Below are 26,012 nucleotides of genomic sequence, written 5' to 3'. Positions count from 1 at the left end.
GTCAGGGTAGAGTGGTGGGGCAGAACTATGGTCAGGGTGGTGGGGTGAGACTGCCCTGTGGCCAGGGTATTGATTGGGGCAGCACTGTGGTGAGGGTCGTGTGGTGGAGTAGCACTATGGTCAGGGTAGTAAGGTGGGTCAGCACTGTGGTAAGGGTGGGGCTTCACTGTAGTCAGGGTAGTGGGGTAGTTAAGGTAGTGATGTGGGGCAGGAGTATGGTCAGGATAGTGGGATGGGGCAGCACTGTAGTCAGGGTAGTGTGTTGGGGCTGCACTCCGGTCAAGTTAGTGGGGTGGAGCAGCACTATGGTCAGGGCAGTAGGGTGGGACAGCTCTGTAGTGAGGGTAGTGGGGCTGGGCACCACTGTGGTCAGGGTTTTGGGGTGGGGCAGTACTGTTGTCAAGGTAGTGGGGTGGGGCAGCAATGTTTTCAGGATAGTGGGGTGGGGCGGCATTGTGATTAGGGTAGTGGGGTGGCGCTGCACTGTGGTCAGGATAGTTGGGTGGGGGAAGCACTATGGTCAGGACAGTGAGGTGAGGCAGCATTGTGGTCAGAGTTGTAGGGTGGGGCAGTACTGTGGTCAGGGTAGTAAGGTGCAGTTGCACTGTGGTCAGGGTAGTGGGATGGGCAGCACGGTGGTCAGCGTAGTGGGGTAGGGGCAGCTTGGTGTTCAGAGTAGTGGTGTGAGTGCAGCACTTTTGTCAGGGCAGTGTGGTGGGGCAGCACTGTGATCAGGGTAGTAGGGAAGGGCAGCACTGTGGTGAGGGTAGCAGTGTGAGTGCAGCACTTTTGTCAGGGCAGTGGGGTGGGGGCAGCACTGTGGTCAGGGTAGTGTGTTGGCGGCAGCAAGATGGTCAGTGTAGAAGGGCTGGGCAGCACTGTGGTCAGGGTAGTGGGGTGGGACAGTAATGTGGTCAGGGTAGTGGGGTGCAGCAGAACTGTGGTTAGGGTAGTCGGGTGGAGCAGGTATGTGGTCAGGATAGTTGTGTGGGGCAGCACTGTGGTGAGGGTAATGGGGTGGGGCTCCATTGTGGTCAGGGTAATTGAGTGGGGGCAGCACTGTGGTTAGGGTAGTGGGATGGGGCAGACCTGTGGTCACGGCTGTGCGTTGGTGCAGTACTGTGGTCAGCGTAGTGGGGTGCGGTAGCACTCTTGTCAGGGTAATGGGGTGGGGCAGCACTATGGTCTGGGGAATGGTTAGGGGCAGCACTGTGGCCAGGGTAGTAGGGCGGGGCACCACTGTGGTCAGAGTAGTGCAGCAATGGGGTTAGAGTAGTGATGTGGGGGCTGCTCTGCGGTCATTATAGTGAGGTTGGGCAGCACTGTGGTTAGGGTAGTGGGGTAAGGAAGCACTGTGGTCTGCGTGGTGGGGTGGGGGCAGCACTGTGGGCTGGCTAGTTTGGTGGGGCAGTACTATGGTCAGGGAAGTGGGGTGGGGGCATCACTGCGGTCAGAGTAGTTGGGTGGGGGCAGCACTGTGGTCATGGTAGTGTGGTGTGGCAGCACTCTGGTCAGGGTATCAAGGTGGACCTACACTGTGGTCAGGGTAGTGGGGTGGGGCAGCACTGTGGACAGGGTAGTGGGGTTGGGTAGCAATGTTGTTATGTTAGTGTGGTGGGTAATTACTGTGATCAGGGTAATGGGGTGGGGCAACACTGTGGTCAGCGTAGTGGAGTGGGGGCCGCACGGTGCTCAGGGTTGAGGGTGGGAGCAGCACTGTGGTCTGGGTAGTGGGGTGGGGCAGCACTATTGTTAGGGTAGTGGTGTGGGGGTAGCACTCTCGTCAGGGCAGTGGGGCGGGGGCAGCACTGTGGTCAGGGTAGTTCGGTGGCGGCAGCAATGTGATCAGTGTAATAGGGTTGGGTGTCACTGTGGTCAGGGTAGTATGGTGTGGGGCAGCAATGTGATCAGGGTAGTCGGGTGGGGCAGCTATGTGGTCAGGATAGTGGGATGGGGCGGCACTGTGATCAGGGGAGCGGGATGGGGCTACACTGTGATCAGGGTAGTGGTGTGTGGCAGCACTGTGGTCGGGGCAGTGGAGTGGGGCAGCACTGTAGTCAGGGTAGTGTGATGGGATACTATTGTGGTCAGGGTAATGGGTGCAGCAGAACTGTGTCAGGGTAGTGGGGTGGGGCAGTAATGTGGTAAGGGTAGTGGGATGGGGTAGTACTGTGATCAGGGTAGGTGGTTGGAGCAGCAATGTGGTCAGGATAGTGGGATGGGGCAGCACTGTGGCGAGGATAGTAGGATGGGGCTCCACTGTAGTCAGGTTGTTGGATGGGGGCAGCACTGTGGTCAGGACAGTGTGGTGGGGCAGCTCTCTGGTCAGGGTAGTGGGGTTGGGCAGTATTGTGGTCAGGGTAGTGGGGCGCAGTAGCACTCTGGTCAGTGTGGGGATGTGGGGCAGCACTATTGTCGGGGAATGGTCAGGGTATTGAGCTGGGACAGCACTGTTGTAAGGGTGGGGCAGCACTATGGTTAAGGGTAGTGATTCGGGGGTAGCACTGTGGTCTTAGTAGTGGGAAGGGGCAGCACTGTAATTAGGGTAGTTGGGTGGGGTATTACTGTGGTCAGGGTAGTGGGGTAGGTGCAGGACTGTGGTCAGGGTAGTTAGGTGGGGCAGCACTGTGGTCAGGGTAGTAGGGTGGGGGCATCACTGTGGTCAGGGTAGTGTGGTGGTGGTAGCACTGTGGTCAGGGTAGTAGGTTGGGGTAGCACTATCGTCAGGGTAGTGGGGTGGGGCTGCACTGTGGTGAGGGTAGTGGGGATGGAGCTGCACTGTGGTGAGAGTAGTTGGGTGGAGCAGCACTGTGGTCAGTGTAGTGGGTTGGGGTGGCACTTTGGTCAGGGTAGTGGAGTATTACAGCAATATGGTCAGGGTAGTGGAGTGGGGCAGCAGTGTGGTCAGGGTAATGGGGTGGAGCAGTTCTGTGGTCAGGGTAGTGCAGTGGGGTACGAGTGTGGTCAGGCTAGTGTGGTGGGGCAGCACTGTGGTCAGGGTAGTGGGGTGGGGTAGCACTGATGTCAGGGTATTATGGTGGGGCAGAACTGTGGTCACGGCAGTGGGGTGGGGTGGGGTAGCACTCTTGTCATGGTATTATGATGGGGCAGAACTGTGGTTAGGGTGTGGCAGCACTTTGGTGAGGATAGTGGGGTGGGGCAAGACTGTGGTCAGGGTGGGGCAGTTCTGTGGTCAGAGTGGTGGGGTGGGGCAGCACTGTGGTGAGGGTAGTAGGGTAGGGCAGCACTATGATCAGGGTAGTGGGGTGCGGGCAGCACTATGGTGAGGGTAATAGGGTTATGCAGCACTATGGTCAGGGTTGTTTGGTGGGGCAGCACTGTGTTCGGAGTAGAGTGGTAGATCAGCACTGTGGTCATGGAAGTATGGTGGGGCAGAACTGTGGTCAGGGTTGTAGGGTGCAGGAGCACTGTGGCCAAGATAGCAGGGCGGGACAGTGCTATGGTCACGGTAGTGAGGTGGGGCAGCACTGTGGTCAGGGTAGTGGGGTGCAGCAACACTCTAGTCAGGGTGAGGTTATGGGGCACTCTTGTCGGGTTAATGGGGTGGGGCAGCACTGTAGCCAGGGTAGTGAGCTGAGGCAGCACTGTGGTCAGGGTGGGGCAGCACTGTGGTTAGGGTAATGATTTGGGGTCAGCACTGTGGTCTTAGTAGTGGGCTGGGGCAGCACTGTGGTTAGTGTAGTGGAGTGGGGCAGCACTGTGGTCAGGGTAGTGCGGTGGGACAGGACTGTGGTCAGGGTAGTTCGATGGGGCAGCACTGTGGTCAGGGTAGTATGGTGGGGTCATCACTGTGGTCAGGGTAGTGAGGTTGGGCAGCACTGTGGTTAACGTAGTGGTGTGGGGCAGCAATGTGGTCAGGACAGTGGAATGGGGCAGTATTGTGGTCTGGGTAGTTGTGTGGGGCTGCACTGTGGTCATGTTAGTGGGGTGAGGGTAGCACTAATGTTAGGGCAGTGGGGTCGGCAGCACAGTGAACGAATGTGGCCTATGTTGTCTTTTTCTGGCGATACCTCGCGCGCGCACGGGGGGAGGAGGGTGCCGTTTCATGTGTGGCGGAGTCGCAACGAGCATGGATGGGGGCAGCAAGTATGATTGTGTACATGTGTAGTCAGAGTAGTGGGGCTCGGCACCACTCTGATCAGGGTTGTGGGGTAGCAATGTTGTCAGGATAGTGGAGTTGGACAGTACTATGGTCAGGGTACTGGGGTGCAGCTAAATTGTGGTCAGGGTAGTTGGGTGGGGCAGTAAATGTGGTCAAAGTTGTAGGGTGGGGCAGTACTGTGGCCAGGGTAGTCGGATGGGGCAGCAATGTGGTCAGGTTATTGGGATGGGGCAGCACTGTGGCGAGGATAGTTTGGTGGGGTCCACTGTGATCAGGGGAGTTGGATGGGGCAGCACTGTAGTCAGGGCAGTGGGTGAGGGAAAACTATGGCCAGGGTCATGGACTGGGGCAGTATTGTGGTCAGGGTAGTGGGGTGCTGCAGCACTGTTGTTAGAGTAGTGGAGTGTGGTAGCACTATGGTCGGGGGAATGTTATGAGGCAGCACTGTGGTTTGGGTAGTGCAGTGGGGCAGCACAGTGGTCAAGGTGGGGCAGCACTGTGGTTAGGATAGTGATGTAGGAGCTGCACTCTGGTCATAGTAGTGGTGTGGTGGCTGCACTGTGGTCATGATAGTGGTGTGGGGCAGCACTGTTGCTAGGGTAGGGTGGTGGGTCAGCACTGTGGTCAGGATAGTGGGATGGGACAGCACTGTTGTCAGGGTAGTTTGGTGGGGGAGCACTGTGGTCAGGGTAGTGGGGTTGGGACAGCATTGTGGTCAGGGTATTGGGGTTCAGCAGAAGTGTGGTCAGGCTACTGGGGTGGGGCAGACTGTGGTCATTGTAGTGGGGTGGGGCAGTACTGTGGTGAGAGTAGTGGGGTGGTGCAGCAATATTGTCAGGATAGTGGGATCGGGCAGCCCTGTGTCGAGGGTAGTTGGATAGGGCTCCACTGTGGTCAGGGTAGTTGGGTGGGGCAGCACTGTGGTTAGGGTAGTGGAGTGGGGTAGTATTGTGGTCAGGTTAGTGGGGTGGGGCAGTACTACGTTTAGGCTAATGGGATGGGGTAGTATTGTGTTCAGGATAGTGAGGTGCAGCAGCACTCCGGTCAGGGTAGTGGGGTGGAACAGCACTATGGTCGGGGGAATAGGGTGGGGCACCACTGTAGTCAGGGTAGCGGAGTGCGGCAGCAGTGTGGTCAGGGTGGAGTAGCACCGTTGTTAGGGTTGTGATGTGGGGGTGCAATGTGGTCCTGTTAGTAGGGTTGGCAGCATTGTGGTCAGGGTAGTGAGCTGGCTCAGCACTGTGGTCAGGGTGGGGCAGCACTGTGGTTAGGGTAGTGATTTGATGGCAGCACTTTGGTCTTAGAAGTGGGGTGGCGCAGCACTGTGGTTAGGGTAGTGGGATGGGGATAGCACTATGGCGAAGGCAGTTCGATGGGTGGTGAGGGTATCACTGTGGTCAGAGTAGTGGGATGGGGGTAGCACTGTGGTCAGGGTAGTGGAGTTTGGTAGCACTATCTTCAGGGTAGTGGGGTGTGGCTGCACTGTGGTCAGGGTAGTCGAGTGGGGTAGCACTGTGGTCAGGGTAGTGGGATGAGGCAGCAATGTGGTCAGGGTAGTGGGATGGGGCAACACTGTGGTCATGGTAATGGGGTGGGGCAGTACTGTGGTCAGGGTAGTGCGGTGGAGTAGTACAGTTGTCGGGTTAGTGGGGTGGGGCAGCACTGTGGTCAGGGTAATGAGGTGGGGTACCACTGTTGGCATGGTAGTATGGTGGAAGAGTACTGTGGTAGCACTGTGGTAGCACTTTGTTCAGGATAGTTTGGTGGGGCAGGACTGTAGTCAGAGTGGGGCAGCACTGTGGTTAGAGTAGTGGGGTTGGGCAGCCCCACTGTAGTATGGTGGGGCAGAACTGTGGTTAGGTTGGTAGGGTGGAGGAGCACTGTGGCCAAGATAGCAGGGTGAGGCTGTACTATGGACATGGTAGTGTGATGGAGCAGCACTGTAGTAAGAGAAGTGTGGCGGGGAAGCACTGGGGCCAGGGTAGTTAGATGGGGTAGCACTGTTTTTGAGGCAGTTTGGCGGGGCAACACTGTGGTCAGGGTAGTACGGTGGGGCAGCACTGTGGTAAGGGTAATGTGGCGGGAAAGCACTGAGGTCAGGGTAGTTGGATGGGGTAGCACTGTTTTCGAGGTAGTTGGGCGGGGCAGCACTGTGTTCAGGGTAGTACGGTGGGGCAGCACTGTGGTAAGGGTAGTGTGGTGTGACAGGCATGTGGTCAGCGTAGTGGGATGGGGTAGCACTGTTGTCCAGGTAGAGGGGCGAGGTAGTATTGTAGTTAAGTTATTAGGGTATGGCAGCATCGTGGTCAGGGCAGTTGCGTTGGGCAATACTGTGGTCAGGGTAGTGGGGCTGGGCAGCACTGTGGTCAGGATAGTTGGGAGGGGACAGTATTATGGTCAGGGTAGTAGGGTTGGTGCAGCACTGTGGTCATGGTAGTGGTGTGGAGGCAGCACTGTGGTCAGGGTAGTTGGGTGCGGGCAGCACTGTTGTCAGGGTATTAGGGTGGAGCAGCACTGTAGTCCGAGTTCTGAGGTGAGACAGCACTGTGGTCAGGGTAGTGGTGTGGGGATAGCACTGTGGTCAAGGTAGTGGTGTGGGGCAGCACTGTGGTCAGGGCAGTGGGGTGGGGTCATCACTGTTTTCTGGGTAGTGGGGTGGAGTCAGCACTGTGGTCAGGAAGTGGGGTCGGGCAGCACTGTGGTCAGGGTGGGTCAGCACTGTTGTCAGGGGAGAGGGATGGGATAGGACTGTGGTCAGGGTAGCGGGATGGGAATGCGCTATGGTCAGGGTAGTGGGGTAGGGTAGTACTGTGGTCATGGTGTGGCAGCACTTTGGTCCGGGTAGTGGGGTGGGGACAGCACTGTGGTCAGGGTAGTGGTGTGGGGGCACCATTTTAGTCAGGGTAGTGGGGTTGGGCAGCACTGTGGTTAGGGTTCTGGGGTGGGGCAGCACTATTGTCAGGGTAGTGGGATTGGGCTGCACTGTGGTCAGGGTAGTGGGGTTCGGCAGCACTCTGGTCAGGGTAGTGAGGTGGGGCTGCATTCTTGTCAGGGTAGTGGGGTGGGGCAGCAATGTGGTCAGGGTTATGGGGTGGGGCAACGCTATGGTCAGGGTAATCGGGTGGGGTTGTGATGTGGTCAGGGTAGTGGGGTGAGGCAGCACTGTGGTCAGGGTAGTTGGATGGGACAGCACTCTGGTCAAGGTAGTGGGGTGGGGCAGCACTGTAGTCAGGTAGTGGCGTGGGGCAGCACTGTGGTCATGGTAGTGGGGCGGGGAATCACTGTGGTTAGGGTAGTCAGGTTGGGCAGCACTGTGTACAAGGTAGTTTGGTAGGGCAGCAATCCGGTTAGGGTAGTGGGGTGGGGCAGCACTATGGTCAGGGTAGTGGGGTGGGGTAGCACTCTGGTCAGGGTAGCGGGGTAGGGCAGCACTGTGGTCAGGGTGGGGCAGCACTGTGGTTAGAGTAATGGGATGGGCAGTACTGTGGTTAGGGTAGTGGGGTAGGGCAGCACTGTGGTCATGATAGTGGCGTGAGGCAGCACTGTGGTCAGGGCAGTGGGGTGGGGGAGTACTCTGGTTAGGGTAGTGGGGTGGGGCAATACTATGGTCAGGGTTGTGGGATAATGTAGTGCAGTGGTCAGGGTAGTGGGGTGGGTATTACTATGGTCTGGGTAGTGGGCTGGGGCAGCACTCTGGTCAGGGTAATGAGGTGAGTGAGGTTGAGTGAGGGTAGTGGGGTGGGGCAACACTGTGGTCAGGGTAGTGGGATGGGGCATCACTGTGGTCAGGCTAGTGGGGTGGGGCAGTACTGTGGTCAGGGTAGTGGGGTGGGAGAGTACTGTGGTTAGGGTATTGGTGTGGGTCAGCACTGTAGTCAGGGTAGTTGGGTGGGGTAGTGCTGGGTTCAGGGTAGTGGGGTGGGGCAGTACTGTGGACAGGGTAGTGGGGTGGGGCAGTACTGTGGACAGGGTAGAGGGTTGGGGCAGCACTTTGGTCAGAGTATTGGGGTGGGGCAGCACTGTGGTCAGGGTAGTGGGTTGGGGCAGCACTGTGGTCAGGGTAGTGGGGTGGGGAAGCACTGTGGTCAGGGTAGTGGGGTACAGTAGCACTGTGGTCAAGGTAGTGGGGTGGGCTGTACTGTGATTATTACTATTTGTGATTTACGGGAAGAGAGTTTTTCACTCTGTTGTTGCGTCTTAACCTTGCATATAGGTATCATGTCTTTACCCATAAGTATGTATGTACACCTAGACACACACACACACACACACACACACACACACACACACACACACACACACACACACACACACATACACATACACACACACACACACACACACACACACACACACACACACATACACACACACACACAAACAAACACACACACACACACACACACACACACACACACACACACACACACACACACACATACACACACACACAAACAAACACACACATACACACACACACACAAACACACACACACACACACACACACACATACACACACACACACACACACACACACACACACACACACACACATACACACACACACACACAAACATACACACACACACACACACACACACACACACACACACACACACACACACACACACACACACACACATACACACACACACACAAACACACACACACACACACACACACACACACACACACACACACACACACACACACACACACACCACATAACAACACACCACACACACACAAAACAAACACACACACCACACACACCACACACAAAAACACACACACACACACACACACACATACACAAACACACAAACACCACACACACACACACAACAACACAACACACACCCCAACACACACCCACACAACACACACACCCACACACACACCACACACACCACACTAAACACACCCACACACACACACACACCCAACCCACACACCACACACACACACACACAACAAAAATCACACCAACAAAACACAACGACAACACAACACATACACACACACAACACACAAACACCACCACCCCACAACTCAACAAAACATACAACACACACAAACACACACCATAACACAAACACCCCCAACACACCACAGACACCAACCAAAAAACCCAACCAAACACTTTTGTCTGTTCCCAGGTATTCTTCCTCGCCCAGCCCCTGGGGGAAGATGAACGTAGATGGAATGAAAGGTGCGCCCCGGTCAACCATCCCCGTTTGCCCCAAAGAAGTCAGTACGACAACCAAAAACACAGGGGTAGCAATTGTGTTCGGTTGTGTTTTTGGGGAAACAATTTGGTCCCTCTCGGGGTGTGAGTGGGTCAGAAGAAAGTGAATCTAAATAACTGTTTACAGACAAGGAAAACGGATGGGGGAAACCCCTACTTTATGTAAAATGGGGTGGCGGTATCATGTGAGCTAGGAAAGACCTCCTTGGACCCAAGAGAGAAGCCGAGCTGCTGGCACACAACATCTCCTTCAGGTACACTCCACATGTCGTCACACACGGGACCCCAGCGCCCGAATGCTGCCACCCACGGGGTTGATATAGTTTAAAAAATGTCTCCAGGGTCAACAGCTATTGACATGATCTTTACGTGGAACTCTTTGAAACAAAGTTACTAAACAATATCTTACCCTGTAATGCAATTGGGTTTAGATATATACATGATGTTTGTGTTTGGCCAACAAATGAAAATTTACAATACTTCTCCGTTTACTCAACAATTTATTACTTGTCATCAACTTTACTGTGGAAATTGAAAATGATGGCAAGTTACCATTTTTAGATTGCATGATCCATAGGGATGGTAGTAAGCTTAGGTTTAGCATATACAGAAAACCTACCAAGGTATGCTCATATATCCATTATTACTCAGCTCAATAAGACAGTTAAATCACCATGTATATATATATATATATATATATATATATATATATATATATATATATATATATATATATATATATATATATATATATATATATATATATATATACATGGTGATTTAACTGTCTTATTGAGCTGAGTAATGATGGATATATGAGCATACCTTGGTAGGTTTTCTGTATATGCTAAATCTAAGCTTGCTACCATCCCTATGGATCATGCAATCTAAAAATGGTAACTTGCCATTATTTTCAATTTCCACAGTAAAGTTGATGACAAGTAATAAATTGTTGAGTAAACGGAGAAATGTTTGTAAATTTTCATGATATATATATATATATATATATATATATATATATATATATATATATATATATATATATATATATATATATATATATATTTGCTTTGTTGCTGTCTCCAGCGTTTGCGAGGTAGCGCAAGGAAACAGACGAAAGAAATGGCCCAACCCACCCCCATACACATGTATATACGTACGTCCACACACGCAAATATACATACCTACACAGCTTTCCATGGTTTACCACAGACGCTTCACATGCCCTGATTCAATCCACTGACAGCACGTCAACCACGGTATACCACATCGATCCAATTCACTCTATTCCTTGCCCTCCTTTCACCCTCCTGCATGTTCAGGCCCCGATCACACAAAATCTTTTTCACTTCATCTTTCCAACTCCAATTTGGTCTCCCACTTCTCCTCGTTCCCTCCACCTCCGACACATATATCCTCTTGGTCAATCTTTCCTCACTCATTCTCTCCATGTGCCCAAACCATTTCAAAACACCCTCTTCTGCTCTCTCAACCACGCTCTTTTTATTTCCACACATCTCTTTTACCCTTACGTTATTTACTCGATCAAACCACCTCACACCACACATTGTCCTCAAACATCTCATTTCCAACACATCCATCCTCCTGCGCACAACTCTATCCATAGCCCACGCCTTGCAACCATACAACATTGTTGGAACCACTATTCCTTCAAACATACCCATTTTTGCCTTCCGAGATAATGTTCTCGACTTTCACACATTCTTCAAGGCTCCCAGAATTTTCGCCCCCTCCCCCACCCTATGATTCACTTCCGCTTTCATGGTTCCATCCGCTGCCAGAGCCATTCCCAGATATCTAAAACACTTTACTTCCTCCAGTTTTTCTCCATTCAAACTTACCTCCCAATTGACTTGACCCTCAACCCTGCTGTACCTAATAACCTTGCTGTTATTCACATTTACTCTTAACTTTCTTCTTTCACACACTTTACCAAACTCAGTCAGCAGCTTCTGCAGTTTCTCACATGAATCAACCACCAGCGCTGTATCATCAGCGAACAACAATTGACTCACTTCCCAAGTTCCTTCATCCACAACAGACTTCATACTTGCCCCTCTTTCCAAAACTCTTGCATTCACCTCCCTAACAACCCCATCCATAAAAAAATTAAAGAACCATGGAGACATCACACACCCCTGCCGCAAACCTACATTCACTGAGAACCAATCACTTTCCTCTCTTCCTACACGTACACATGCCTAACATCCTCGATAAAAACTTTTCACTGCTTCTAACAACTTCTAACAACAAGTTGTGCGCAGGAGGGTGGATGTGCTGGAAATGAGATGTTTGAGGACAATGTGTGGTGTGAGGTGGTTTGATCGAGTAAGTAATGTAAGGGTAAGAGAGATGTGTGGAAATGAAAAGAGCGTGGTTGAGAGAGCAGAAGAGGGTGTTTTGAAATGGTTTGGGCACATGGAGAGAATGAGTGAGGAAAGATTGACCAAGAGGATATATGTGTCGGAGGTGGAGGGAACGAGGAGAAGTGGGAGACGAAATTGGAGGTGGAGAGATGGAGTAAAAAAGATTTTGTGTGATCGGGGCCTGAACATGCAGGAGGGTGAAAGGCGGGAAAGGAATAGAGTGAATTGGATCGATGTGGTATACCGGGGTTGACGTGCTGTCAGTGAATTGAATCAGGGCATGAGAAGCGTCTGGGGTAAACCATGGAAAGTTGTGTGTGGCCTGGATGTGGAAAGGGAGCTGTGGTTTCGGGCATTATCGCATGACAGCAAGAGACTGAGTGTGAACGAATGGGGCCTTTGTTGTACTTTCCTAGCGCTGCCTCGCACACATGAGGGGGGAGGGGGATGGTATTCCACATGCGGCGAGGTGGCGATGGGAATGAATAAAGGCAGACAGTGTGAATTGTGTGCATGGGTATATATGTATGTGTCTTTTTGTGTATATATATGTGTACATTCAGATTTATAGGTATGTATATTTGCGTGTGTGGACGTGTGTGTATATACATGTGTATGGTGGTGGGTTGGGCCATTTCTTTCGTCTGTTTCCTTGCGCTACCTCGCAAACGCGGGAGACAGCGACAAAGCAAAATAAATAAATATAAATATATATATATATATATATATATATATATATATATATATATATATATATATATATATATATATATATATATATATATATATATATATATATATATATATATATATATATTTGTATGTAGCATTTATGGATCTGGAGAAGGCATATGATAGAGTTGACAGAGATGCTCTGTGGAAGGTACTAATAGTATATGGTGTGGGAGGCAAGTTGTTAGAAGCAGTGAAAAGTTTTTATCGAGGATGTAAGGCATGTGTACGTGTAGGAAGAGAAGAAAGTGATTGCTTCTCAGTAAATGTAGGTTTGCGGCAGGGGTGTGTGATGTCTCCATGGTTGTTTAATTTGTTTATGGATGGGGTTGTTAGGGAGGTGAATGCAAGAGTTTTGGAAAGTGGGGCAAGTATGCAGTTTGTTGTGGATGAGAGAGCTTGGGAAGTGAATCAGTTGTTGTTCGCTGATGATACAGCGCCGGTGGCTGATTCATGTGAGAAACTGCAGAAGCTGGTGACTGAGTTTGGTAAAGTGTGTGAAAGAAGAAAGTTAAGAGTAAATGTGAATAAGAGCAAGGTTATTAGGTACAGTAGGGTTGAGGGTCAAGTCAATTGGGAGGTATGTTTGAATAGAGAAAAACTGGAGGAAGTGAAGTGTTTTAGATATCTGGGAGTGGATCTGGCAGCGGATGGAACCATGGAAGCGGAAGTGAATCATAGGGTGGGGGAGGGGGGGGGGGGAATTCTGGGAGCCTTGAAGAATGTGTGGAAGTCGAGAACATTATCTCCGAAAGCAAAAATGGGTATGTTTGAAGGAATAGTGATTCCAACAATATTGTATGGTTGCGAGGCGTGGGCTATGGATAGAGTTGTGCGCAGGAGGGTGGATGTGCTGGAAATGAGATGTTTGAGGACAATATGTGGTGTGAGGTGGTTTGATCGAGTAAGTAATAATAGGGTAAGAGAGATGTGCGGTAATGAAATGAGTGTGGTTGAGAGAGCAGAAGAGGGTGTTTTGAAACGGTTTGGTCACATGGATAGAATGAGTGAGGAGAGGTTGACCAAGAGGATATATGTGTCAGAGGTGGAGGGAACGAGGAGAAGTGGGAGACCAAATTGGAGGTGGAAAGATGGAGTGAAAAAGATTTTGAGTGTTCGGGGCCTGAACATGCAGGAGGGTGAAAGGAGGGCAAGGAATAGAGTGAATTGGAACGATGTGGTATACCGGAGTCGACGTGCTGTCAGTGGATTGAACCAGGGCATGTGAAGCGTCTGGGGCAAACCATGGAAAGTTGTGTGGGCCTGGATGTGGAAAGGGAGCTGTGGTTTCGGTGCATTGTTACATGACAGTTAGAGACTGAGTGTGAACGAATGTGGCATTTATTGTATTTTACCAGCGCTACCTCGCACACATGAGGGGGGAGGGGGTTCTTATTTCATGTGTAGGTGGGGTGGCGATGGGAATTAATAAGGGCAGACAGTATGAATTATGTACATGTGTATATGTGTATATGTCTCTGTGTGTATATATATGTATACGTTGAGATGTATAGGTATGTATATTTGCGTGTGTGGACGTGTATGTATATACATGTGTATATGGGTGGGTTGGGCCATTCTTTCGTCTGTTTCCTTGCGCTACCTCGCTAACGCGGGAGACACCCAGAAAGCAAAATAAATAAATAATAAATAAATAAATACAACGATTCCTGGCAATCTATTATGGATGAGACGGTAAAATAATGTAAGAAGATATTACAGTAATGATGATAACCTGCGATGAAATGGTACCGGCTTACTACTAGTGACGTCATTAATTATGTCTACAGTGAGGATGACCTTGGGTTAATAACAGCAGTATGACTATACGTCGGCGGTCATGCCAATGACAGTGTCCGTGTGACCACTACAATCACTAGCCACACGATATGGGGATAAATGCTAACGATTTAAGACGACCGCTGACTGTACCTCTGACCTCGACGCGGCCCTCATGTGTGTCAGAGCCGTTGACGAGCCTGACCTGGAAATTCACCTTGTCCCTACACTCGAACTCGTCCTCTCCATCCTTACAGTCACGCCTTCCATCACACTGCTGGTGGGGCGAAAATTCGTGTCAGTATGGTGGGCCTGATATCAGGGATTAATGGGGAGGGGGGGGGTTACACGTGATTATCATTTGTGTTCAAGAGGTTTGTGGCAGTATTGGGAGGTCAGTCTGTTTAGCGATCCAGTGGGCGGGATCAAGAACGGGGTGGCTTTAAGAGGCTGGAATGGCAATGATGAGATCGAGGAGGAGCAATCTGTGTGAAGGGTTTTAGATGAGGTTTATATAATAGAGTCAAGAGGCTGGGACGAGAAGTTTGAGCCAAATTGGTGCCAACATCAGAGAACTGGGCTCAAGTTGGATAGACCAAGATTGTGGCCAAGAAGATGATTGTGACAGGATGCTACAGTGTCAAGAAGGCAGGTAACTGAGGTGAAGCTCAGAGATACAGACATAACCTTTATGTCGAGGTAGTGAGTTCAATATGCTGATGTCTAGGAGGGGTCGAAGGAGTGTTGGCTGAGAAGGCACAGCGTGTCTTGTACTTGAGGCGTACCTTAGGATACTGGATGCGTCTAGATTGACCATAACTGTTTCTTTTTAAAGAAATATGTTGCTGTGATCAGATGTAGGTACCCGTCTGCCGACTCGTTTTGATGCAAAGCACGACACACGTATGCTCAAGTACATTATAAGATTTTGCTTTACACAAACGAAAGTAGTTATGAAGACGTTAGATTAAAGTCTATATTTGTTAACTTTTTTCATGTCTGCTTTAACATATGGCATACCGTTACCAGGGATATCGTTAAGCATGAAATAAAAGACAAAATTAAAAACAAACAAGCCAGCTGTACATTCAGATGATTAATGATATATATCTCAGTATAGACAGTGAAACACCACTTACTAGACGACGATCACATTCAAGTTAAGACATTTGACACACGTCCACTTGGTGCACACGCTGTGAATCAAGACCGTCTCCGAGTTAAAGCCATTTGTGAGGTAACACTGCTGGTGAATTATGACGCCCAGTTGAGAAAATACGACCCCAGGGCATGTGGTGAGGCGTGAGGTGAAGAAGGCTCACCAAGTCAGTGTGGTAGGCCTTACCTGTGTGGTGTTGAGGCATTTGCCGTCCCTGCAAACGAACTTGTCGCTACAGTTGATCATCAGAGACTTGAGTTCGTAGTACTCCCAGCCCCACGAGGTCACCAGGCCCCCGGCTAGACCCACGTTACTCTTGCTCAGTAGACACGTCTCCGACGACTGCCTGAAGAAGATGGAGGCATGAGTCCTACGAAATGTCAGTGGAGTCAGGAAGCACTGTGGGTGCGAGACAGTACATGGGAACACATTGAGAAAGATAATAGAAGATGTGATGCTCTTTGATCTATATAAACGAACGTAAGAACACAGAAGAAAATGAAGCTGTAGGAGCAGAGAAATGTCTTTTTCTGTATAATGATGATGATGATGATGATGATGAAGGAGTTACACAGATGAAACATGATGGTGTTTGTTAAATCTGATGCAAAATTTCCTTTTCTGTATAATGATGATGATGATGATGATGATGATGATGATGATGATGATGAAGTTATACAGATGAAACATGATGATGTTTATTAAATCTGATGCCAAACAAAAATGGACTATAGATATCCCCAAAACAGTTTTGTTTATAGTGGAGGAAACTCTTGTCTGATGATAGTACTGGAGGACTGAGTTCACAAGGCGTCGCCCTTCCTTCTTCCAACCATCACCTTGAACGTAACGCCAATGTGAACTTGTGTCTAACATAGAGACTTCTATAAAGTCTTCTTATGTCACGAGCAATTACATGGAGACGAATGTGTGGAAGAACGAATCACTTCACTCGCTAATTATCGAAGTCAATAACTTCCGATAACTAACAATCATAAAAATAAATCCCACTCACTTGTATAATACAAGAGACATTATTTTCATACATAGATGATAAAGCAGGAATACATTATCTCCCACTTATAACAGATTTATTCGTTAACCTTCAGGTTCTGATATTACTCAATTATTCATTATGTACAAATAAAACAGGCTAAGAATGCATGAATTTTCACTCACTGATGATATAAGACCGTCATGTACTCCCATTTACTGTTCCTTGATTCAAACGTTCATCACCTCACAATTACTAATAAGCAATGGGCCTGTTTCATCTAACTCAGTGACTTTGCCGGGAACTACTAACTCCCACTGACTAATAATGTACCTGCTATGTTCCACTCATTGTTATGCCACTGACTATTAAGCTAAAGACCTTAAATCCCCAAACTTATAATCTGATCCAATAAGCCGTAGGAAACAATAATTCAAGAACATACTAACTTCCGGTGATAAAGACCCATTAACGCCCACATACTAGTAATTCAACGACCCATGAAATTGAGAGACTGATGTCAAAGGAACTTATTATTTCCAAGTAAATAAAAGTATCACGACAAATTGAGGGACCCATTATCCCTTACTTATAGTGGAGGATGGAGGGACCACTTATCCCTTACTGATAGTGAAGGATAGAGGGACCCATTATCCCTTGCTGATGGTTAAGGATGGAGGGATTAATTATCCTTTACTGATAGTGGAGGATGGAGGGACCCATTATCCCTTACTGATGGTAGGGGGTGGAGGGACCCATTGTCCATTACTGATAGTGGAGGATGGAGGGACCCATTATCCCTTACTGATACTGAAGGATGGAAGGACCCATTATCCCTTGCTGATAGTGGAGGATGGAGGGATTCATTGTCCATTACTGATAGTGGAGGATGGAGGGACCCATTATCCCATACTGATGATAGAGGATGGAGGGACCCATTATCCCTTACTGATAGTGGAGGATGGAGGAACCCATCATCCCATACTGATAGTAGAGGATGAAGGGATCCATTATCCCTTACTGAAGGTGGAGGATGGAGAAACCCATTATCGCTTACTGGTGACTGAGGATAGAGGGACCCATTATCCCTTACTGATGGCGGAGGATGGAGGGAAACATTATACCTTATGATAATGGAGGATGGAGGAACCCATTATCCCTTGCTGATGGTTGAGGATGGAGGGATCCATTATCCCTTACTGACAGTGGAGGATGGAGGGACCCATTATCTTTTACTGATGGTGGAGGATGGAGTGATTCATAATCCCTTACTGACGGTTTATGATGGAGGGACCCATTATCCCTTACTGATGGTTGAGGATGGAGGGATCCATTATCCCTTACTGCTGGTTGAGGATACACAGACCCATTATCCCATCCTGATGGTGGAGGAAGGAGGGACCCATAATCCCTTGCTGATGGTGGAGGATGGAGGGATTCATTGTCCCTTACTAATGGTTGAGGATGGAGGGACCCATTGTCCCTTATTGATGGTTGAGGATGGAGGGATCCATTATCCCTTACTAATGGTTGAGGATGGAGGGACCCATTATCCCATCCTGATGGTGGAGGAAGGAGGGACCCATAATCCCTTGCTGATGGTGGAGGATGGAGGGATTCATTGTCCCTTACTAATGGTTGAGGATGGAGGGACCCATTGTCCCTTATTGATGGTTGAGGATGGAGGGATCCATTATCCCTTACTAATGGTTGAGGATGGAGGGACCCATTATCCTTTACTGATGGTTGAGGATGGAGGGATCCATAATACCTTGCTGATACTGGAGGACGGAAGGACCCATTAACCCTTACTGATAGTGGAGGTTAGAGGAACCCATTATCCCTTACTGATGGTTGAGGATGGAGGGACCCATTATTCCTTACTGACGGTGGAGGATGGAGGTACTCATTATCCCTTACTGATGGTGCATGATGGAGAGGCCTATCATCTCCTACTGATGATGGAGGATGGAAGGACCCATTATCCCTTATTGATGAAGGAGGATGGAGGACCCATTATCCCTTACTGATGGATGAGGATGGAGGGATTCATTATCCCCTACTGATGGTTGAAGATGGAATGACCCATTATCCCTTACTGATGGTTGAGGGTGGAGGGACCCATTATCCCTTACTGATGGATGAGGATGGAGGGATTCATTATCCCCTACTGATGGTTGAGGATGGAATGACCCATTATCCCTTACTGATGGTTGAGGATGGAGGGACTCATTATCTCTTACTGATGGTGGAGGATGGAGGGACTCATTATCCCTTACTGATGATGGAGAATGGAGGGACCCATTATTCATAGCTGATGTTGGAGAATGGAGGGATTCATAATCCCTTACTGATGGTGGAGGATGGAGGGACACATTATCCCTTACTGATGATTGAGGATTGAGGGACTCATTATCCCTTACTGATTGCCGAGGATCAATGGACCCATGATCCCTTACTGATGGTGGAGGATGGAGGGACCCATTATCCCTTATTGATGGTGGAGGATGTAGGGACCCATAATCCCTTACTGATGGTGGAGGGTGGAGGACCCAATATCCATTGTTGATGGTGGAGGCTGAAGGAACCTATTATCCCTTACTAATGGTTGAGGATGGAGGGACCTATTATCCCTTACTGATGGTTGAGGATGGAGTGACTCATTATCCCATACTGATGATGGAGGATGGAGTGACCCATTATCCCTTACTGATATTGTGGATGGAGGGATCCATTATCCCTTACTGATGATTGAGAATGGGTGGACCCATTATCCCTTATTGATGGTTGAGGATGGATGACCCATTATCCCTTACTGATGGTTGAGGATAGAGGGACCCATTATCTCTTACTGATGGTGGAGGATGGAGGGACCCAATATCCCTTACTGATGGTTGAGGATGGAGGGACCCATTATCCATTACTGATGGTGGAGGATGAATGGACCCATTATCCCTTACTGATGGTGGAGGATGGAAGGACTCATTACCCCTTACTGATGGTGGAGGACTGAGGGACTCATTATTCCTTACTGATATTGGAGGATGGAGTGACCCATTATCTTTTACCAATGGTTGACGATGGAGGGACCCATTATCCCATATTGATGGTGGAGGATGGAGGGACCCATTATCCCTTACTGATGACGGAGTATGGAGGGACTCATTATCCCTTACTGATGGTTGGGGAATGAGGGACCCATTATCCCTTGCTGATTTTGGAGGATGGAGGGACCCATTATTTCCTCTTCACTGGTAGTTGAAGGACACAATATCTCGCACCGATAGATATTTAAACGACCCATCCTTCCTTCCGAACTGGTAAGTAATGGCTCAATCATCTCCTACAATCTGGTAACTTAAGGGATCATTGTCTCCTAATGGCAGGTAGTTGGACTCAAAAGCTCCTGCTAACCAATAACTGGAAGTTGAAGGACCTGTTATTACCTAATTAGTAGTAGTTAAAGGACCCAAAAACTCCTACTGACTGGTAGTTGAAGGACATGCAGACAAAGCTCTTGGCCTGGACACAGCGGGCGGCGCAGGTAGTCTTGAGGGTATAGAGCCATTTCTCGACCTCATTGCCTTGGAGCTGGTGGTTAAGCCGCTTGCTGAACTCTTGACTGTAGTCATGACAACCATATTCATCACTTCCATCCTCACAATCCTGACGACAGAACAACACCATGGGTTAGAACAGGGACTCTGAGAGGAAATTCATCAGGAGGTACAAAGTTTCTTTCGGGTCCCCTTTCCTTCCTCATTAGTCATCCCGTTCCTAACCACTACCGTTTTACGCCATGAGCTGTAAGGCCAATAAGGGTATAGAAGATGAGAGACGGGGTGGAATGGTGCCTCCGCTTTGTTGATCTGCATGTTCTGAGATCCAAGGAAATTCCCAGGCCCCCTTTTGGATCCCCGTGCCCTGGTACTATGTATAGCCCGGCACCCCACTCTCAGAAGACCTGGGCTAGAACAACACATTACTGCTCGAAACCACATTTACTAAAGGGCAACAAGAGCAGACTTAAGCGCTGCTAGAAATCAAGTGACACAGCACTACTTAAACGTCTTAACAACCAGCCAAAAGCTGCAGTGTTACAAATGTTGTGTTAGAATTACACATCGCATTGAATGCCGAAACACATCATTCTAATATAGCAAGAGTAACTTTTCTAATTCACTGACAACATATTTTTAGATGACAGAAATCATAGTGTTACATAAACAATGGTATATGACTTCCAGCGTACCGTACGACCGTCGCATTGCCACTCCAGCAGGATGCAGCCACCAGACGTACAAGCAAATTTGTCCGGTGGGCATTTGCTCTCCACTACCTCCATATGCGTCTCCTGTCGCTCACACCTGTGGGGATGCATCGTACGTTACGACATATTAGGGTGGCAACATGGTTCAAACTTAGATTACGTTCTTGGTCTTCTTAGCCTTCATATTCTGCTCAATACGTACATGAGCTAAATATGGTTGAATAAGAATGATTATTCATAAGATAATCAAAAACAAAAACAAAAAAGCCACTGTAGAAACTTACGTGATTTGTATCAAATTTCTTGATTTCGTGCTTGGAAGCTTAGGTAGTTAAGCCCTCCCTTATCTAGTTTGCACAAAATGACAACATTTTGCTAAACTTTACATTTTTACATGTTGACGTGAAGACTAGTGTTGATATATGGCGTAGTTCCAAGTCAACGCTAGTACAAAAATAATTGCTTTTTTCTGGGAAAGCCTCTGGCAGCTACAGTGGTCTTTAACCTCTAACTCTTGTAAACAGAACGCAGATGGGCCATCAAGAAAAGCATTCATTCTCAATTAAGTTTTTACAAGAAGAAATTCAAGATAAAGGAAATTAGGGAGACAGGTGCAGAGGGTAGGATTATTCGAGCGTCATGGATAGTGTGCGGGAGGGTGGACGCTTCTCATGGGCGTTTTCATCAATCGTTATTCTAAATGTATTCTATGTGTCTGCATAACAAAAGAATGCTTATAAACCGTATGAGAACGGAAGAGATACGTTCAATGAATTCGTCTTCCACAAAACAGGACCAGGAACAATACTTACCTTGGAATATCGCAAAACTCAGCACTTCCCTTGGAAGTGAAGCACCAGGGGGTATCATCACCATCTGGGTTCGCACAGTAGTTGTTCACCAGGTCGTGAGTCAGAGAAAAGTCCTTCACCTTTGATTGGACACGTGGATGGTTCCATGGTAGACACGGCTCTCCTCGAGTAGTAATGTTAGCGGAACCTGAATATGTCACCCCTCGATCCGTGATGCATTCTTTATGAAAAAAAAAAGTACAATAAAAAGACTAGTTTTTGTGAGGAGTAGCTTCGGAGTTTTAATTCAGTTATATATTCTTTTTTCTTTTTTTCTACTTATGTTGAAGGCTCCAGTCACTGACAAAAGTCCACATCAAGGCCGGGCCTTAATCTAAGTATAAAAAAAATTATGAAATGGAAAAAGAAAAGAACGGAAAGTACGAGTTTTTGAGAGAGTGAAAGACCTGTCTTTTGAAATGTTCCAGATCACAGTTATTGGGAAATACATGGGAAGTTAAAGAGTTCAAAAGCTTCAACGTGTAGGGAAAGAAGCAAATATCAAAATGGCCTACCTTTGAGTTACCGAAAGCCACACAATAATCAAGTGAAACAGCAGCTTGCCGGGTATTGCGTGGTCTAAGTAGTAGTGTGAGCACACAAGCAGACAGCTCTCTAAAGCAAAAACCAAAGTAATACCTATAGAAGAGGTAAAGTGAACCCCCATTGTGGCTTAGGACAAAGGAGCCAAATTCTGAAGTTATCCTGAGACAGTCAAGTAAGGATATAGAGCAAGAACCACCCGAAATGTGAGAGCAATACTCCATACAAGTACGAATCAATCCCTTGTATAAACGGGGCAACTGTCCAGAAGAGAAGAAATTTCGACATCTAAACAGGACACCCAGTTTCTTAGAGGCAGACTTAGCTATTCCTGTAATGTGGGGTTTCAAAGAAAGAGTAGATGTTACAGTAATAACAAGGATGTTCGTTGAGTCAAGAGGTGGAATAACAGAACCGTCAAAGGAGAGACGAGATATTGTAAAGAGTTTTCGATAGAGAAATGGGTAGAAATTGCGTCTTGGAGGCATTAAACTTAACAAGATTTTGCGCGCCCCACTGAGGTATCTTGTCCGGGTTTATTGAGGAAGCTGTGTCAGAACGAGATGCAGATCGAGTGAGAGAAGAGGGATCAGAACTGAAGGATGTGGATGAATGCAGTGTTGAGTCGTCAGCGTATTAGTGCATTGGGTTATTTTGGGAGGAAAGGAAATCGTTGAAAAAAAGAAGATAGAGTGTAGGGAACAGGACAAAACCTTGAGGGACATTGCTGTTGATGTAGAAAAGCGGGGAGGCTGATCCATCAACAACCACTGAGATAGATCAGCCGGAGAGGAAGTTAGACAAGAAGGAGCAAAATGAGGGAGGGAAACCAAAAGAGAGGAACTTAAAGATGAAACCCCGATACCACACCCTGTCAAAATTCTTAGATATATCAAGGGCAACTACATGTGGCTCCCCAAAATTTTTCAGGGGTGATGACCAGACATCAGCAAGATAGGAAAGAATCTCACCCGTGGATCTCACCTTACGGAAGCCATACTGGTCATTAGAGGGAAGACTGTGATTTCCGAGGTGTTTAAGGATATAGGAGTTGAGGAGGGATTCAAAGACTTTGTAAATGGTGGATGTCAAAGCAATATGACGATAGTTAGAAGGGTCAGAACGGTCACCCTTCTTAGGGGTGGGTTGTATCAAAGCATGTTTCCAAGGAGAAGGAAAGATTTTGGTCTTTAAGCAGAAACAGAAAAGACGAGCAAGCACAGATGCAAGTTCAGAGGCACACTATTTCAGTACTCGGGGATGGATACCATCAGGATCATAAGCTTGACTTGAGTCCAGAGAAAGAAGCGCTATTCTGACAGTTCGAAAAGAGCTTACGGGAAAAGGCATGGTGTTAGTAAAAGAAGCATTAGGGGGTGAAGGAATGTTAGAGTCATCCAAGGTGGAGTTATAGCAGAAACGGGAACCAAAGAAAACTGCTTTGTGAACGGGAGAGACAGCTATAGTACCGTCAGAATGGAAAAGTGACGGGAAAGTAGAGCGACAGAAATTGTTAAAGATGCCCTTAGCTAGAGACCAGAAAGACCTATCAGTGGATGACGAGAGGAGGTTATCGCACTTCCTTTGAACAAAGGAACGCTTCGCCTAACGGATAACGTACTTGCAGAGATTATGGGCAGCCAGATTATGGGAGCCAGAGGGAGAAGAGTTTTCCAAGCCCGATATGCTTGATCCCTTGTCTGAGTGGCCTCAGAACAGGAACGGTCGACCCATGGATTAGATGAAGTCGTCGTCTTGGAGGAAGAAGGGATGAAGGGTTCCATTCCCGCAAGAATAACTTCTGCTCTGCGTTTGGTGGAGAGAGAAGCCTCACCACCTAGGAGACAGTAATTTAACCAAGGTGCCGTTAGAATAGATGAACCAATTGGGGGCGAGATTGTGTATTTACAGCGAGATGGACTAGAGGTGAAAAACGAATCCAGAATATTAGGAGAGTGGTCACAGCTGTCAGGTATATGGGTAGGGTGGGCAAAACTGCTCTAAATCATCGAGAAGGAGAACGTGAGGGCTACGATCCCTCCACCATCCTTATGGGAGGAATTCAGCTATTCCCTACGGTGAACGTTGAAATTCCCGAGGTATATACAATCTGGCAGGATATTTCATAAATATAATCATAACTGCTACATATAACTAGTCTCGTGTGTTAAAGTACATAAAGATATAAAAGATACAAAAATAGAGTAACGATCGCTACAACGGAGAAAAAAATGAACCGATATCTGACGAGTACACAGGTACAAATCTAACATGAATTTGGAAGTACAATTTAAAAAGCCACAAAAAGGGTTTTTCTCAGATCTTAAGATTACTTATCTCAGGTATGGTAGTATCACTTCTCACTTCTTCGTCAATCGGAGGAATACATTGTGTGCTTTATATGTAATGTACAGAAATCTATGTACAAGGTTCTCAAACAGTATATATCTCTGTTTGTTCTTGATGCCAAGAAAGGTATATAGGTAGCACCCTGGGAGCCTTCGAAATACAAAGACATGCACATGGGTCAGTAAGATAATCACTATATCAGCCTCTCCAATCTTCATTTCCGGGTGACTACCCAGAAAGCTAAATGGAATCAGCAAAAATCTCCCCAATACTGACTCTGAAGGCAAGCAAACTATTGAAATAGACAAGGTCTGACCCCATCGAAAAATCGCAGTTAGCTATGATCCTCGCCAACAGATACAAGACTCTATCATGCACACTCCGGGATTGATATGAACTAGACCCCGTTTCACCAGTTGTCCTAGCCTGTCTCAGCTCCTACAGTTTGAAATGCGCTCTATTGCCATCAATTGAAAGACCTCCAGTAAACCTTAACGGAAAAAGCAAGGGAACAACATACCCGCACTGGGAAAATACGATCAAGCCCTTGGCTCAGGAGTATAGTTAGTGACTCGACTGTTCACTGACAACTGCCTCTCAATGGCAACTATCCAGAACTTCGAACAGCCAACCAGAAAAGCAGAAACTCACCCCCGAGGAAAGATGCAATAGATAAGGGGCAAATCCGCATGCTGCCTCCAAAAGGATTACAGTAGTCTCTTAACCTCTACGCTGCTATGCTAAGCGCAGAACATTGCCTCAAAGCTTCAAAGAAGCCACACTAACAATGATACCAAAACTAGAAATGCCAGACACAGAACCGAAGAAATGCCGTCTCATATCCCTCCTAGAAGTCCCAGGGAGGCTTTTAGAATAATAGATTTAAGGTTAAGAGGACAAGTTGAAAACTACAACCTTTGTAACCTTAACAAACACAGCTTCCGGAGAACAAAGAATGAACTGTACAGTTGTACAATAAGTCATAAGCAAAGCCCTAGATGAAGTGTGGACTAACGGCGTGCAATACAAGATACTAAAGTTAGGCATACCAGAGAACACAGAAAGACTACAGTGCAACTTTCTAACTCAACGCACCGCAGAAGTCGTAATCAACTCTGCAACGTCACCCGACATACCTCTGATGCACAGAGTCCCCCAAGGCAGCGTCCTATCACCAACACGGTCTATAACTGCACATTTGTCCACCAGTTGGTATTCTGATAATGGACATCTACGCTGATGACGCCGTGCAAATAGTAGTTTCGATCAACCCGTTAAGTACAGTTAGTAGCAACCACACTAAACAAATTCGAAAAGGTCTGGAAGATAAATGCCAACATTAGCAAATTTACTATTGTGGCGCTCGGAAGAATACAACTAGTATCATTATTAGAAGATAACTAAATAGCGCAAATAAGGGCTGCAGAATCCTGGGCTATACTTTAATATCAAGAGGTTTGACAACAGATCATATAAACAAGGGATCCGCTCAGGGAAAAGCGTCCCTGACCAGTCTGTACAGATTCTGGCAACTCCTAGAGAACCAAAGACTGAGCCTCATCAAGACCACAATGAT

The 26,012-nt window shown here is 47.9% G+C and overlaps 1 protein-coding gene across 1 annotated transcript in view; it reads right to left on the bottom strand.

Moving 5' to 3' along the window:
* Positions 1 to 26,012, bottom strand: part of LOC139766740 (uncharacterized) — a 116,737-nt gene that overhangs the window by 51,180 nt on the left and 39,545 nt on the right. The window contains exons 2-7 of the mRNA XM_071695661.1: positions 21,506 to 21,725; positions 20,676 to 20,790; positions 19,911 to 20,089; positions 15,616 to 15,775; positions 14,424 to 14,547; positions 9,557 to 9,671 (exon numbers count right to left, since the gene is read on the bottom strand). Of these exons, the coding sequence (XP_071551762.1) occupies positions 9,557 to 9,671; positions 14,424 to 14,547; positions 15,616 to 15,775; positions 19,911 to 20,089; positions 20,676 to 20,768 (671 nt within the window). The 5' untranslated portion in view covers positions 20,769 to 20,790; positions 21,506 to 21,725. The remainder of the gene's footprint in view (positions 1 to 9,556; positions 9,672 to 14,423; positions 14,548 to 15,615; positions 15,776 to 19,910; positions 20,090 to 20,675; positions 20,791 to 21,505; positions 21,726 to 26,012) is intronic.

This window comes from Panulirus ornatus, chromosome 58, assembly GCF_036320965.1.
Source record: "Panulirus ornatus isolate Po-2019 chromosome 58, ASM3632096v1, whole genome shotgun sequence".
NCBI classification, from domain to species: domain Eukaryota; kingdom Metazoa; phylum Arthropoda; class Malacostraca; order Decapoda; family Palinuridae; genus Panulirus; species Panulirus ornatus.
This window is presented reverse-complemented; position numbering and strand designations above follow the sequence as displayed.